The sequence below is a fragment of the Protopterus annectens genome, chromosome 6.part0 (genome assembly GCF_019279795.1).
Source record: "Protopterus annectens isolate FY-2018-M chromosome 6.part0, PAN1.0, whole genome shotgun sequence".
NCBI classification, from domain to species: Eukaryota; Metazoa; Chordata; order Ceratodontiformes; family Protopteridae; genus Protopterus; species Protopterus annectens.
The window spans coordinates 78,288,657-78,305,434 of record NC_056737.1 but is presented as its reverse complement, the minus strand read 5'-3'; the positions used below and the strand labels follow the sequence as shown (position 1 = coordinate 78,305,434).

The 16,778-nt window shown below is 40.4% G+C and overlaps 1 protein-coding gene across 1 annotated transcript in view; it reads right to left on the bottom strand.

The window, feature by feature from the left end:
* Positions 1-229: 229 nt before the first annotated feature.
* The window catches only part of TTC8 (tetratricopeptide repeat domain 8), a gene marked incomplete in the record, with an annotated part of 1,400,571 nt that continues 1,384,022 nt past the window's right edge, over positions 230-16,778 (bottom strand). The window contains 1 exon segment of the mRNA XM_044073859.1: positions 230-1,687. Within this exon segment, the coding sequence (XP_043929794.1) occupies positions 1,571-1,687 (117 nt within the window).

Here is a 16,778-nt window from a genome sequence, read left to right as displayed (position 1 = left end):
CCCAATGGGGCTACTTAGCTTTAAGTTGAAGACTTCGGTTCTGAAACTCGAAAACGAAAATTTCAGGAGTCGGCCGACCGGCACTTGCAAACTGCTTCTGCTTCGGGCACTGCGCGGCAAGAAAGACTGATGTAATGGCATCGGCTGCATGTTTTATACCCCCGACGACCTGACATCATGGAAGAAGGGATAGCAACTGACGCAGGACCCAAGACTTTGTTAATCAGGCCGACTGAGGGCAACCTGCCAGCAGATTACCCAAATGTAATGACTACAACAGTGAAACATGAAGAACATCTGCCACTACTACTGGTTACATTTTGAATAAGAAACCTTACATAGAAAAGACACTGGCATCATTAAAGGCAACACCTTTGAATACTGTGGAGGTAAGCTGTCATGGCTAAGGAGGAGGAAAAAGAAGGGCAACAGACATGCCTGGATCTTTTTGCCCATCATTAGACCTTATAAACTTAAGTGGTTTTATCTGATCACATATCCTTTTCTCCTACTTAGACTTACTGTGGTATTTATAAAAACACAGATCATATATGAAGGCACCACCTTCAATATAGCCAACTTTTAACTAGAAAAACGTCATGAATGTCTTTTCCTGTGCCTTATAACTTTAGTGAAGCACTTGCAGTGGTTACTATACATGTAATGCTTAGTTCTCACACAAAGATTGTGCTGGTGCCCATCAAAAGGGGATGCATGCTTACCACAAAGACATTTACAAGACCACTTACACAGCAGAGCCAGGTGAAATGCTAGTTAAGAAAGATGAATGATGACTAAACATTCATGAGCTCAAACCCATAATCTGTACAAAAATATGGACACAAGACTTCACTGCCAAAGTACTGCATATACTACCTCAGAGTGGGCTTTGGCTGTAAGACATAGACAGTCCTGATGACTAGTACTGCACAACTCTACTAGTTAGGAACCTGCTGCAAAGCATATCATTGTAGGCTCTGCTGCTCTTCCTGGTAATACACCTGAATGACAAAAGTAGTATACGTGTCACTTTTCTGTAATGTCACACAGCAGAGATAGGAAGTCTCCCAAAGCAAGTGGAACTGAAGTGGTACAAATGTCACTTCTCTGTAATATTAGCTAAGATAGGAAATCACATATAGCATGTTGAACTGAAATGTTACACAGCAGAGACAGGAAGTGACAAATAGCACACAGGACTGAAATCGTACAAAGGTCACTTGTCTGCAACACTGCAAACCAGAGACAGGAAGTCTCAGCCTAACTGGAACCGAAGTGGTATTGTCACTCATTCATAATGATAATCAGTGGATATGAGAAGTCTCCTAAAGCAGCAGGGGCTGAACTGGTACAACTGTCTCTTCTTTAATGTTAGATCACAGACTTCTGAAGTGTCCTAGTCCAACAGGGGCTGAAGTGGTACAAATGTTGCTTAGCTGTAATTACAGATTGCAGAGATCTGAAGTCTCCTAGACCATCAGGGGCTGAAGTGGTACAACTCTCTCATCTGTAATGATACATAACAGATATGGGAAGTCTGCTAAAGGACTGCTGATAGCACACTGCTTTACTACTGCATAGCAAAGTGCTGTTTGAGCTGATTGATGAGCTGTTGAGTGTCAACATGATCTGGGAAAGAGGTATGTGCTTTCTGGGCCGCAATATAGCTGCTCTGTAGGTCACCAACCTGCAGAAAGAAAGAAATCACAATCAGTATAAAATTGTATCATTAAGTTACATCATTAAAAGAAATAGCCACCATCATTTCTGATCTTCTAGGACAGTCCTCATCATTCAGTGTGAACACTTAGATAAATAAAAATATTAGAGATAATGGGAAACCAGAAGGAGCTAAAAGGTTTAATGGCATCATTTTGGATATTGGTGTAGTGAGACACAGAAAAGTCATACCTCACACACACACAGAGCTATAAGAAAGTCCGTCCCCAAACAAAATCTAGTTCATATCATAACAGCAGAACTTTGAGGGACAGAGTCTTGCAAGGGAGGAGCTCACCTGAACACTACAGATTTCAATGAAGAGGCCTAACTCATCAAATTTTTCACTGGCCCTCAAGTTAATGCACTGAGGAATATTTCCTTTCTGCTAAAGTATGATGACTTCAGAGTGTATTATAGTACTCAGGTTGTGTGCAGTGAAAACACTGGGATCTCTCTCATTAAATTCTGCATTAAGACAACTGTTTTTTTTCCAGATAGTAAAGGTGATGAATGTTGATTTGCTGAATTAAGCTACACCTACTCCTGCAGCAATATTAAAACAAATAGTTCCACTCACTGTTGTCCTCATCACCTGGCCTAGTTTTCTTACAGCTAAATGAATGACACATAAATGTGACTGAAGGGAAAAATTGGAGAGAAAATGGAAGGACTACATCTACATACAGACTTCATCAACAAAGTACTGTACATAACTGTCTTCTATTCAATGAAGTTAGCCACCATTTTTCTTGTTTTGCAAATAGTCAAGGCTATTCCACCACAGCAGGACAGTTTCACAAAGTCTTACACTAGGTTTTAGGCCAAGAAGACCACTGAGAATCTCAATCACATCACCCTGTACTGGGGGAATCATTAACAATGTCCACATTAAGCAGATTTTGCCCATATATCCCACATGAACACTTAAGAGCACCAGTTTAGTCATCCATACTGGTATTAAAGGTTGTTATTTAAGACCTCTACACAATTAAAGGCAGTACACTATCTCTCTGGAAGTTGGTGCAGGGCATTAAGGTACAGTACTTGACTTCCTCAGCCCTCATTCGAAAATTGTTTATTTGAGCAAGTCACTTAACTAGACAAGGCACTTGGGTTGCTCCTGAAAAGGGACTGTCCTAAGTGGGTCTACCCAGTAAATAAATTATTATTATTATTATTAAATATTAGGTTAGGTGCCTATCACTCCATCTGAGGTCACTGTTACTACAGGTTTAGGGCTCTACAGCATGTGATTCTTTTATTATTGCCTCTGTTTACGTGGCGCTTAAAGACTGCTGGGTCATCCCTAGCAAGGAAGGCTAAGTGGAAATCACTCTTCAAGACTCTACAACAATAGGTAAAGGGACAGAGCTTTCAGTCGTCTCTAAGAGTAGTTAAGGGTGCTGATATCTTAGATCTTTTTATGTGAGGAAATGTTGAAGTCTCTCATGTTGGTGTAGTTGATTAGTGAGATACAAGCAGAAGTGGACATTATATTCAATGGCAAGCTTAATAAGAGGGAGAAATAAAGGGGGACTACAACTTCTTTGGAACCAAATTAGATATGAAGGTTAAGATGCACAAAGCAGCAATATTTTCTGATGACACCACTGATGTTGTGGCCAAAGAAGAACCTGTTACGAATCTAACTACCAAAGTGCCTGATGACTGCCAAATTTAAGTGTAATGTTATCTATATAGGAAGTAGTACTGATGTTAGACTTATCAAAGAAAACTACAAAATACCTTGTCAGTGGAGACAAGACCACAATCATCACACCAAAATATGTTTACTGAAGCCCTCTCTGCAGAATTTGTGTGTCAAAATGGGATTTGATAACTGCCCTCAGTTTGCAATAATCAACAAAGTCATAGCCCCTTAACATCAGCTTTCATATCACAGAAGTATATAACAAAGAGAACGGCCCCAGAAAAGAACTCTGTGGCACACTGCTGCTGCCATTTTTCTGTGTAGACCAAATGATCCCTACCTTAACTGTCTGAGGTTAATCAGTCAGCCTTGCTTGCTACTCAGGAAAGCAAAAAAGAGCTGGTCAGATTTTTGGAAGATTGTGGTTCTCTCCACACAGAAATGAATTACCTTTGTAACATTCTTCTACCTTTGTTTTCCTTCACAAAGGAGACTAGCAGTTGTACAAAACAGTTCAAAGATATAAATAAAACTACATCTGCCATGAAATTATGGGTTCTCATGATTGCACCAATAATGTGAAAAACACCAAAGGGTTTATTGCATACATAGCTTTGTAGATGAAAATCCTTCATGCTCTGGTAACTGCAAGAAACCACAGTGTCTATCAGCAGTTGAAGTCCAAGGAAGCAGCTGGTGTAAAGGGTGATAATGCCAGCTATTATACTGCAAAGTTAAAGTCCCAAATCTGTGGCAGGATATACCAAGGTGGCCTCAACCATAGGATTCTTTTAATGGTGGCTTTAAATGCAAACATCAGAAAGATTTTGAAGGGTTAACACATGGTGGTCAAAACTGCAGGAAGTCAAATATAAAGAGAGTAATAAGGCAAGATAGCTGTATGTTAAAGGAAGAATTAAAAACTCTGTCTTTAAAAAGGTTATTTAAACAGCCAAGCATACTATAGACTGGACAGAATTTGTGGACTAGTCAGCTGCCTAAAATGAGAATATTTTCTATCTAGCCAGATACAGCTTTCAAGTCAAAGGCCTTCTGACTTCCTGCAGGACACAAATCATTCATGTAAACAATGGAAATCTATTTGTAATTAAAAGCAAATTCTTCAGGAATGAAGGCAGGGAGACAGGCGTATTAACTGTTTAAGTGACTAATGTTATAAAAAAAGAAGTTATGTACTCACCAATCATTCCATGTGTGTTGTTCATCTCGCCTTTAATCTTAGCAGGTTGGGTTTGGAACTGATCCTCGGTTCCAACTTGGCCTATACAAAAGCTTGAGGTCTTCCACTAGCTCGTGGCTAAAACCCTATCCCATTATGTAGAGAGTTCCCTACATCTTGTTTGCAGATATAGAATATGTTATAGAGCAATTAAGAAGGCCAGAGAACATTCATAGCCAACTGTGTATCTGCTTGATCTTCCAGGAACAAAGGGCTGGGGGAAGGAGGGTGGTATGCAAGAATGAAGGCGAGATGGATAACACACATGGAACGTTATGGTGAGTACATAACTTCTTTATGTGATGTTGTCCTATCTCGCCTTCATTCTTAGCAGGTTGGGACAGAGTCCCTAGCACCATCTTTCTTGGGTGGCTCATGGGAGTATATTTTTCAGAACAGTGGACCCAAAAGAGGTCCTGTTCCTGAAGACCAAGTTGACTTTGTAATGAGTGATAAAGGTATCTGGCCTTGCCCATGTTGCTGCAGCACAAATTATATCAATAGGTAGTCTCACCCTAAAGGCAGAAGAGGCTGCAATGGCTCTTGTAGAGTGACCTTTCACTGTACGGGAAAGCTCTGTCTTGAGATCTGTAAGTAAAGGTAATGCAATCTGATAGCCATTTTGAAAGTGTGACTTTAGATACAGGAGCACGTTTCTTTGAGTCTGAAAAGGATGCAAATGATTGTTCAGATTTTCTGAAGTCCTTTGTTCTGTGTAGGTAAAAACATAACTGCCTATGTACACCTACTTGGTGCAACATATATTCTGTTTTATTCTCATAGTTGGGGAAAAAACTGGTAGTTCTATGGATTGGTTCAAACTGGATTCGGAACATACTTTTGATAGAAAGAATGGGTTTGCTCATAGAGATACTCTGTCTCTGTGGAAAATCAAGTATGTAGGCTTTATTGACAAAGCTTGGGGCTCTGAAACTCTTCTAACAGAAGTAATAGCTATCAAAAGAATTGTTTTCCATGTCAGATACTTAAGATCACAGGTTGATGCAGTCTCAAATGGGAGGAGAATCAGTCGGGATAAAATAAAATGCAGGTCCCAATGCTGCTAGAGGGGCTTTAACAGGTGGTCTTAATAAAAGGGCACCTTTAAGAAAGGCTTTGCAGAGTCTGTGAGACATCACATTGAAGCTTGAGTCGTCAAAATGATCATTAGAAATCACTGATAATTGAACTCTTAATAGTAGCAGCAGGTGTGCCTTCATCAAACAGCTTTGCTAAGAATTCAAGAAAGGAAGCAATTGGGGCAGAAAAGGGATCAATGTGATTGTTCAAGGCCCACAGAAAAAATCTTTTCCTTTTACCTCTATACAACTTTCTCGTGAAGTCTTATGAGATGAAATCAGGATATGTTTTACTGATGGGTAAAGGTTAGGGAGCCTGGCTATGATTGGAAATTGGAGCATCCAAGCTGTGAATTTGAGGGTTTGGAGGGAGGGATAGAGTGTCCCTGATGCATGAGTCAGGTGGTCTGGAACTGGATCCACAATCCAAGGCTCCTCCTGGAGATGAGGCCAATGGACAGAGAACCAGGTTTGATGACGCCAGTATGGGTCGAAGAGTATTAAGTTCCTTCCCAAGTAATTGGCTTTCTGAAGAACTTTGGGTATCAATGGAAAGGGAGATAAAGGTTAGAGTAGACCCGAGGGCCAATCATGAACAAGTGCATCCCTTGGTGACTCCCTCAGAGGGGGATCAGGGCAAAGTAGTTGCTGCATTTGGTGTTTATGGACATGGCAAAAAGATTGCATCAAGGCTGGCCCCATTTGCGCTACTTCTTGTTTTAGGGACCACTCATGAGGCATCAGAATCCCTCTGCTGAGTCTGTCTGCTATCATGTTGGATTTTCCCAAGGATGTGGGTTGCTATCACAAAGTGTTGGGAGGTGGTCAACCACTGCCATACTCTCAGGGCCTCCCGACAAGGGGGTAAGACCTGGTTCCTCCTTGTTTGTTTATGTACCAGACAACTGACATGTTGTTTGTCTATATTGCAACAGTCCCTAGTGGAAGAGAGTCTTGGAATGCTTGTTCATCTCTGGGACACTGATGTGCAAATGGGTCTCGTGATCCTGCCAAGTGCCTTGGACTGTCCTCCCCAGATAATGCCCCCCCATCTGGGAAGCATCCGTGGTCACTATGGTTAACAGATGTGGAAGAACAAAGGGTCGACCTAATGTCACATGAGTGGAGTGAAGCCACCAATGAAGGTCTTTCTTGCAAGATTCTGTTATCAAGATTTGGTGGGACATGGGTAGTTCCTGCATGGACCACTGACTGAACAGTAGCCACTGCAGAATTCTCATATGCAGACGTGCTAATGGAATCATGGTTATTGCTTCTGCCATGGTCCCCAAGACTTTTAGGACTGTTCTCACTTGTACTTTTTTCTTTGAAAGTAGGTTTAGAACCCTATGTCGTGGAACTTGAATCCTTTTGGAGGAAAATTTTGCCATAATTTTTGTTGTGTCTAGATCTGCTCCTATAAAAATAATATGCTGAGATGGAAACAAGGCATATTAGTTTATTGTGATTCCTAGGTGACAGGAGAGATGCAAGGTAGTGTCTCTTGCTTTGGATAGTAGATGCTCAGTGGTGGCGGTTAAGAGCCAGTTGTCTAGCTATGGAAACACTCAGAATCTTAGGCATCTCAAGTGAGATGCTACTACTGCCACACACTTGCTGAACACTCTGGGGGCTGTAGTGAGGCCAAAGGGCACAGCCCGGAACTGGTAATGACCAGCTCTCAGCTGAAAGCGCGAATCACTCCTGGACCAGCTGTCCATTTTTATATGGTAGTACACATCCTGAAGGTCTAGAGAGCACACCCAATAGTCTTTTCCCAGAAAAGGGAGTACTGACTGCAGTGTTACCATCTTGAACTTTGACTTTCTTACTGATTTGTTTACTTTGCTGAGATCCAGGATGAGTCTCCAGTCCTCTGTTTTCTTTGGAACTAAAAAAAACCTTGAGTAAGTCCTGGAGCCTATTTATTTTATTTCCAGTTTGATGACCAGGGAATTCCACTGGGCCAAGCAGATCCCATTTTCAGTGGAGGCCCGGGGGAGAAAAGCTCCAAAAGCAGTTAACAGAATATAACAAGTATGGAATATACAGTATACAAAAGCATAAATATAAATTTTAAAATACAAAATCAGGGAGAATACGTTTAAAAAAAACAGAAATGTTAAACTATATCTAAAGTCAAAAGTACTACTGATGATATAATTAAAAGTACAAGTCAAAGTGTTTATACAAGTTTAGTGTTTGTTCTAACAATAATGTTAGTGATCAAAGATGATAGTAGATGAGACTGAAGGGAGGTTTGAAAAGAAGTCTGGTCTGCGGGGACTGTTTGGATGACTCTTTTGTCTAGCAACCTTTGTATTTCTAGAGTTGCCTGTTCACTTTGACTGGGTGGAATGTCCGGGATGTTTTTTTTTGTTTTTGGGACAGGGAAAGAAAAGGGTATGGAGTAACCTCTGGATATGATGCTTTCTACCCACTTGTCTTTTGTTACTGTTAGCTAGGCTTCTGGGTACAAAGATAATCAGCCTCCAACTGCCTTCAGAGATGGACAGGTTCCGTTCAGGAGCGCTGAAAGGGCTTACCAAGGAATGTTTCCCTGTCACCCTGGTTTTGTAGAGTCCCTCTGCCAGGTGGTCAATGTCTTCCATTAGTACTTGCCCCTCTGCCTCTGGGGGAAGAATTAGCACATGTGTCCTGGAAAGCTCTCTGACATTTTTGAAACCACATTTTTCCTCCTTTTTGACCTTTAGGATAAGGTCTGGTAGGTAGGGAAAAATGGACTCCTACGGCAGAGAGTCTTTCCTTCTTGTTCACACCTGGTTAGTGTGTCTCTGACTTTTGGCCGGAACAAGGATGAGCCATCAAAAGGGACGTTCACAAAGGAAGATTTAAAGCACTCCGCAAAGTCACACAAGCACATCCAGGAATGTTTCCTTAGGGAAATTCCTGAACCTGCTGCCCTGCTCACCCCATCCACTGCATAAGAAATGAGCCTTATGGAGGAGTTGACCACTGAATTTAAGGTGGCGAGCTGACATGAAACCTTCTCTGATATCCCTTCAGCTACTGACCTTGGAGGGTATCTCCCAGCTCTTTCAGGAGATCTCTCTGAAGTTTAGTAAAATAAGTGAGATAATTCAGTGATCTAAGCGCAAAAGTCATGGAAGAAAAGATGCGCTTTCCATATCTGTCCATAGTACGAGACTCTTTGTTCGGCAGATGGATAGAGGAAGACGTCTCTGAGAGTTCCTATTTGGAGGCTTCTGCCACCACCATAGCATCTACTGGGACTCCTTTGGTTACAAAATTTTTATCTGCTGGTGATGTGATGAATTTGTTTAGCCTCCGAGAAACAGGTTCCACTGAATATGGAGACTCTAACACCTTTTGAGAAACTAAGTCTATGAGTTCGTCGAAAGGCGGAGACACCTAAGTGGTGGAAGGGTGTGACCCAAAGGTCTTCAGGTATACAGACTCTTCTTCAGAAGGGTTGATGGACTTCCAGCCACCTCTCTGTTTAAGTATTTCCAGGATGTCCGCGAAGGAGACCTCCTCATATGGCAACCGTGGGGACCCTTCTGAATCATCAAGGTCTGTATCAGATGTGACGGACTCCTCTGGGGAGTCTAAATGCTTCTTCTTGCATAGTCTCTTCCAAGTGCCTCTGTGGATGCAGTAGTGTCGAGACACACAATGGTGCCTTCGGGAGAAAACTGTCCCAATCCAAGAGCTACTGTCTGTGGAGACAACAATCTCATCACCTTGAAAGCCCCCCACCCCTGATCCAAGGAAACTCCCCAGCTCCAAAGAACCAGAGGGAATCCCCGGAACCAAGGGGGTTGGCTCAGAGGCTGAGGTAGGAGCTGAGCTCACCCGAGCAGATGCCCCGAGAGGCAAGTTCACTCTCCTGCCTGGGCCGGACTGGAGAGCATTGGTTCCCAGACTCCTCAAGTTCACATGGAACCGAGGATGTCGGAGCAACAGTAGGACCCAAAGATCCTGTGATAGGTCTCGGCTTCCAACGGTTCCACTATGATCAGTTTTGGACATTCTGTCTCCAAGGTATGAGATTGGATTGGAGGAGAAATCGATAGTGAAAAGGTAGGTTTGTCAGTTCAGAAGCCCTCTGGGTTGGATCCGACAACAGTTTGGCAAGTGCCGGTGTCTTTAACAACTTCTGCACCAGGTGATCCACATCATCATCAGACAGGCTCCTGGAAGATCGAGAGAGGATGAGGACATTTTCCCTGACTTTTCTGACCTTGAAGAAGGGGACTGGCCCAACTTTGAAGCACCCGGACATTCTTCGACTGCTTCTGAAAAAGCGGTCTTCAACAAGCCTCTAAATATAAGTTTGTTTGTCCCTTTCCAGTAATACTCTGTGGCTAAAGGAGTGACAGATGGCACAGAACTCTTGTAGGTGATCTGCTCCAAGACAGTACACACAAATGGTGTGTCCATCAGTAAGAGACATCTTTTGACTACACATTTTTTAAACCCAGAGGGTTTAGTTTCCTTGGGATCCTTTGAAGACATTATATTGATTAACAACAGCAGCAGCAGTAAAGCAGCTAACAATTTAAAGAAAAAATATATGTATTTTACTACTATTTTTTTATTTTTTTTAACTATAATAACAAAAACAATCACACCAAAAACACTTCAAGAAAAAGGCTCTCTAATTTAAACTGGCAAAAGGTAGCTCTCTAATTTAAACAAGCTATCCTTAAGGAATTTAAGAAGGAAAAATAAAGGGGAAAATCCTCTAAGTCAAAAGGACTAAGGCAGTTCTCTAAGATAAATGAACCTGCCTAAATAGTCCAGAAGAAAAATAATGAAAAAGGTAAAGGAAAGCCCTCTAACTAAAAAGGGCTTTTAAGAAATAAATTTAAAGCCGGGATAGGGGAGAATGACCTAATGGGAAAAAAGATGGCCCAACAGCAACAACAACTCAGTAGAGAAAAATAGAGGCACACACAATTCACTCAGAAAATATAAGCTACAATAAAACAGTTTGAAAAAGCTAGCAATTTTCAAAAAATGTAGAAAACAGATTCTACTTAGCCAGAGCCAATAGGAAGAGGACCCAATCTTGTTTAGAGGCAAATGAAATCTGGGGAACTGTCTTAGTGCATGATGGCATAGGGTTTTAGCTACGAGCTACTGGAAGACCTCGAGCTATTGTATACATTGAGTCTTAACCAAGGATTGGTTCTGAACGCAACCTGCTAAGAATGAAGGCAAGATAGGACACCATCACATCAGGTATTTTTACAAACAGGAAGGTGTATGACTGGGCAACATTGTAGCTGTAGCACAATTGGACACCATGGTTATCTAGCTCATTTTGTATAGTAAGAAATAAGTTTGCCCTGCCCTTCTGGACTTTACTTGTGCCTTCTGGACCAGACAGGAAGGATGGAAAAGCATGACATGAATCATGACTCCAAAGGAAAGAGCATTTATCATTTTCCTTTCTCATGGCTGATGGTGAATAGTATCATGAAGTACACCTGTACACGTACATTCCCCCTACATGCAAATGCTCAGATAACAGGACAGCTGCTGTTGACTGGGTATCCACATAATGAGCTCAGGAACTGTTCCTAGCAGTAGTCTTTAGGGGAAGGACCTGTGAGCCCCCAATACTCTCACTCTGTCCTTTTTTTACAGCTCAAAGAAGAGAGACAAAAACTTACCAACAAATATGCCCAAGGAAGGCTACATGCATTAAAATGCCCAAATAGATGCCTAGAAGTTACCAGAACATCAAGAAACATAACCTGTGAGCAGGTAATAACCAAAAGCTGCATACTGTCAATGATGAAGAAAAAAACAAACTAAAATTAAAAACTTAAATAAATAATGGATGCCCATGATTCGGTGAATCCTAAAGGAGAAAATTGTGATTTCAGTGAAAATGAGCGGGGTCAACCTCCTCTTTTTACTTTTCCCCAATTAACTGCAAACTTGAACTTGGTTTATACAAAACAAGGTGGGGTGTGTGGGACAAACCACCTACAGCAGGTGGTCAAGGACTTTGCCCCCTTGGAGAAATCAAGGAGTTGACCAACTCATTTTTGCTGAAATGATCCTTCTCTCTTTATAACTCACCAAAACAAAGCAAAATCATAAATAATTCACAGCAAACCTAAATAAGGACTGCACTTAGTAAAGAACTTACCATTGTACATTAACCCTCAGAACCATAAAATGTGCAGGGCCTGGGAAAAATAAAGCAGAACACTGACATGCACTAATATTATATTCATAAATTAGCAGAAAGTGTTCTAAGAACTAAATCAACATGGTAGAGGTCTACATAATTGGCAACAGAGGTCTGAAATTAAGTGGAGAAAATCAAAAAAGTAATCATGGTATTGGGAGAAAATAACCAGAGAGGGAAAAGTAATCAAGTAGGGATGAGGCCAAGTAGTAGTCTACATAGAAAGACAGACACAAATATAAATAAAGATAAATATAGATATATACAGATAGATGTATACATGTTTTATCAAAATTCACAAGCATCAAAACAGCAGTGATTGATGCTGGCATTTCAAAGAACAACATACAGAATCACTAAATTAAAAAAGACTGCAAAAGGAAACAAACATTTTCCTTTTGCGATCAGATGACTGAAACCACACCACATTCAGACATAATTTGTCCAAATAATGGTACTGTTAAAGACAGGGGTTTTCTTAGCTAAGGTGCAGAGTTAGGGTAAATGGAGCAGTCATCTTCCACGACTTTCCCTGCCACCTAAAGCAAATTAGCCTTTAGCTCTCTCATTTCCTAGTCTCTCCCTTGTACAAAATGACCACTCTTGCAGAGTTCCAGTTTTCAGGCAATTCTACACCAGCCACTAATCTGCTGAAGATTGCTTTCAGAGGATCTGCCAGCACACTGTCCTCACTCCTGGGAACTTTGGGAGGCAGTCCATCTATTTCATGTGCCTTGGCCACTCTCAATGCAGCCATTTCTGTTTTCTCCTCCTCTCTCTCTCTCCTTCCTGATGTTTCCACTGCTGTTCCTGAGTTCCCTCCCAGCATGGCACCCTGCTCCCCCCTTCCTTTGTGAAGCCCAAAAGCAAAGTATTTATTCAATAACTCTGCTTATTCTCAGTCTTCCAAGATGTATTCCCCAGTACCTTGTTTGTAACAGTGACTACCAAATCCCTAACCGATAATAGTATACTGTTCCCTTCTTTGTCTTCACTAGTACCGCAACTCTTTTTGGACTATCTCCTCCAGCTCAGCATAATCCACTGTTTTTGTCCTTGGTTTCTTTCCCTTCCCCTACTCTAAAACTATATGCTGACATGACCACTGTTGGCTAATAGCATCTTCACCAGGATATCTTTGGCCTTCTTTGTCCTTCTTAAGCCTACACCCAAAATTCGGTTCTTTCTAGTACAATCCTCTACCAGCTGGCTTAAGCCTTCATGGTTCAATTCCCCCAACCCACCCAGAGTTTCTCTTAGTCTGCTCATGGCAGGCTGAGAATTCCTGTAAGTGTAAGCCTCCTACTTATCACACCTTTATTCTCTTCTCCAGTCTCTCATCCTCATCACTGGATGGTCTGTGTAGAAGACTGTATTTCTCCTTTCTAGTATGAAATCTGATAACATCTCTTACATAGATCATACTCCCCTCCACAGTAAGTAAGTCTCCTTCATCTTCGGTTTAATTACAGAAGAAATGTTGCATTTCAAAACCAACAATTAAGCTTTGTGTTCAGGAAGCGCCCTAACACTGTTCAAACCACTGCTGCCTTCAAAGCATTACTAAGGAAGCAGCACACTAAAACAAAAGCATTCCATGTTCATCTGGATGGGGCTTTCTCCACTGCTGTTCTTAAACTACCAGCCTTTTCTGTCTTCATTCTCTGAAATTCAAGACAACATTTCAGAAGAATCACGCAAAATAATATCGGACTGTTTTTTCAAAACAGAAAGTATTCTAAATCTTCCACTCTTAAGAGCACATGTATGCAACTATTTACCCATAATCTCAGTGAACCTATAATCTACATAATAATTCTCTTAAGCCATTTTTTAACCTGACATCACAAAATACATATCAACCTGTTTAATAGTGGGGTGTAAAATTTTAACCCACAGCTATCATTTTCAGACATCTTATAAACTCTAAAAACTGTCCATACTGGGGGAGGGAGGTGGCTAGTCCTGCTGTTTTACTGACATGAAGAGGAGGTTGGATATACTACAATTACACAAGATGGAAGCCAGCAACTACTGAGATAAGGTGACACAGCTGTGCCATCCAACTTAAGCTGGAGATGGGAATACACAGTAGTGAGTATGTATTGAATCCAGTATCACTAGCTGTCCTGCCAGGCTACTGTAGGGTTGCAGAGTTAAGTGCATACAAAAAAATCTCCTGTTGGCTCCCTGGATAATGGCTTCCATGGCCAGGTCTTCCTTCTGGGGTGAAGAATGGGCCAATGGAGCTCTTGCCTTAAAACAGAAAGAGGACAGCTGAATATTTCACAGGAGGGATGACAGATGGAGTGTAACTTGGGGTTTGGGTCAGCAAAAAATTACTTTAAAAATGTTAATATACTGAAAAAAGGCAGTCATGGGAATGTGTGGGAGAAAAAAAAAACAGAAAGAGCAGATTCCATTACACTCAGGATACAATTGTCTCTTTTGTGACAAAACATATCTAGTGCAATTAAAATTAGCAATTACAAAATGTAATTTCTAGTCCAATTAAAATTAGCAGTTATAAACTGTAAAGTTGCTTGAAATTAACATCCTCTTGGGATGCTCTTTACTCTTTCTCAGCATCATACTGAGTTAAATTCATCATCAGAGAGTTGTATATAAGAATACTTGTCTCAGCAATAAATCTTCAAGAAAAGATCACTGTAACAATGAATAATAGCATTTTGTTTTACCCACTTTGTCTTCAGTTTCCAGTCTGATGTTTCACTACCTATGCATCATTCTTATGAAGCTCAAGCTCATGACAACATTCCTTAGAACACTGGCAGATAAGTAAGGTCTCAATGCAAAATCAGAGTAACTGACAGCTTTCTTAATTTCTTTACATTTCATACAGCCTTCATAGGGACTGGACTAAGGTATTCATAAAAGTTGCATAACATAGAACACAAGTGTTTATGTACATCCTTACAGTATGCTTATAAGATTCACTTGAGAATTTACAGTTCACATAGGGAGATTCACAATGTCAACTGGTAAAGCTGAAAGTGAATCTCTAAAAAGTGTGCTTCTGTTTAATGATGCTCATTTCTGTATATTTCACAACATTGTGCAACATACATAAATGTATACCTGTAAAGAAAAGCACTTCTATGGAATGACATTGTGTTACAAAAGAAAGAAGCATCTGCGTGCACCCTTGTCCACTGCACATTAAATAGTGAATGCAGCTTTAAGCATTACCATAGTATTTTGTTCACTATCTAATGCCAACTTGCTACTTGGCAGCAACAGCCGAAGCATTCCCAACAGTACACATGCATGCCTAACAGCTGTTAATAAATTATTTTTCTCCCTTCCTGAGCATTCCAGAATCAGACTCTCTTGATCAAAGTAACATCCCTTAACCCCTTCAACACTTTCTTTACCTACAGTCATCTGTTAATACACTTATAGCTTGATATCAGAATGCAGTTGTAAAACACATAAAACTACAATATATGTGGTGTGCATAATTATGCATTTACGCTAACATATTATTTTTAAAGCAAAAATGGAGAAAAGCCAATAAATAACTTGAAAAAACAAAGGCCTCTGAGTGGATCACACCTTAAGCTCCATACCTCTTAAAAGTACCAGTCACTTGTAAAACCAAAAGTCATTTTATTTCCAAAAATACAGTTAAGCGCTTTCGTCTCAGTTAAATGACAGAAACTTCTTCAGAACTAAAAAGCATTGCCTGATCAAGCAATTTATAGCATGACGGACAATAATTAACTACCAACATTTTCTCTCTCTTTTAAAGACATAGTTACATACAAGAACATCTAACAGTGTACAACTTAAATAGTAATACTTTAACTATTCAGTAGCCCTAACTCATATGGAAATATATAAAAATATATATAAAATGTCGCAAGATAAAGTATAACATAAAAATATGTGAAACATGTTATAGTTCAAGAGCTTTCCTTTTAAGAACTGGGGTCAGGGAGAGGTACCCATTTATACCTGGTGGTGTGTTGGACTGCAGCTTTATAATCCAATACAGTTCCCTTAGCTCAAGAGACAATTCCCACCAACCACCCCTAGGATGTGTTGGTACTTGTTGAAAAACAGCACTTAAAACGTGTAAATCCATGACACTGAAATGAGTGTTTGTATAGGGAATTATTGATGTTCTCCTTTAAAAACGCCATAAAGATGTTCATCAGGATCTAGGCACACACGTTCAGGAGGACATATTTTCACAAGAATGGGATACTTTTTTAATACGAACAGAGACAACATATAAGAAATGGAAAAGAAGTCGAACTACAGTTTTGAAAACTGAAATAAACAAGCTGGACAGGCAAATTAAACATTGTGTGAGACAAAATCAAGAAAATTTTGAAAACTTGTTTAAAGATATTGAGCATAATAGGAAACCATTTTATAGATACATGTAGTGTGGTAGGAGTTGAGACATACAAATTGATAAACTGTACAGATTTTAAAATTCGCAGCCCTAACAGATTGTAAATATATTTACAAAACCTTATGCAAAGCAGTTTTATACAAAAGGGGTGATACATTGTCCTAGTGGCATCCAGGTAACCTCTGATACTGGAATCAAATTAGATTATTAAAAGATAGATATCCAAATTGGATCCAAACAAAGCATGGGGAGGAGACAGCATTAATAACGACCTGAGAAAACTTTGGCATGAACTTAGAGTGCCACTGTATCAGTTATTTTCTAGGTTGTACAAATAGGGAGGGTGGCCTAATGGTTAAGGTGTTTGCCTTACAAACACAAGGTACAGGGTTTGAATCTCACAGGGGATAACTGGCTAGGCTTAAAATGGCTCACAAGGGCAGTTAGCCTAGTACTAGCTTATGAACCTATGAACCTATAAATTCTAGTTTTGAACTTTTCTGTTTTCCCTA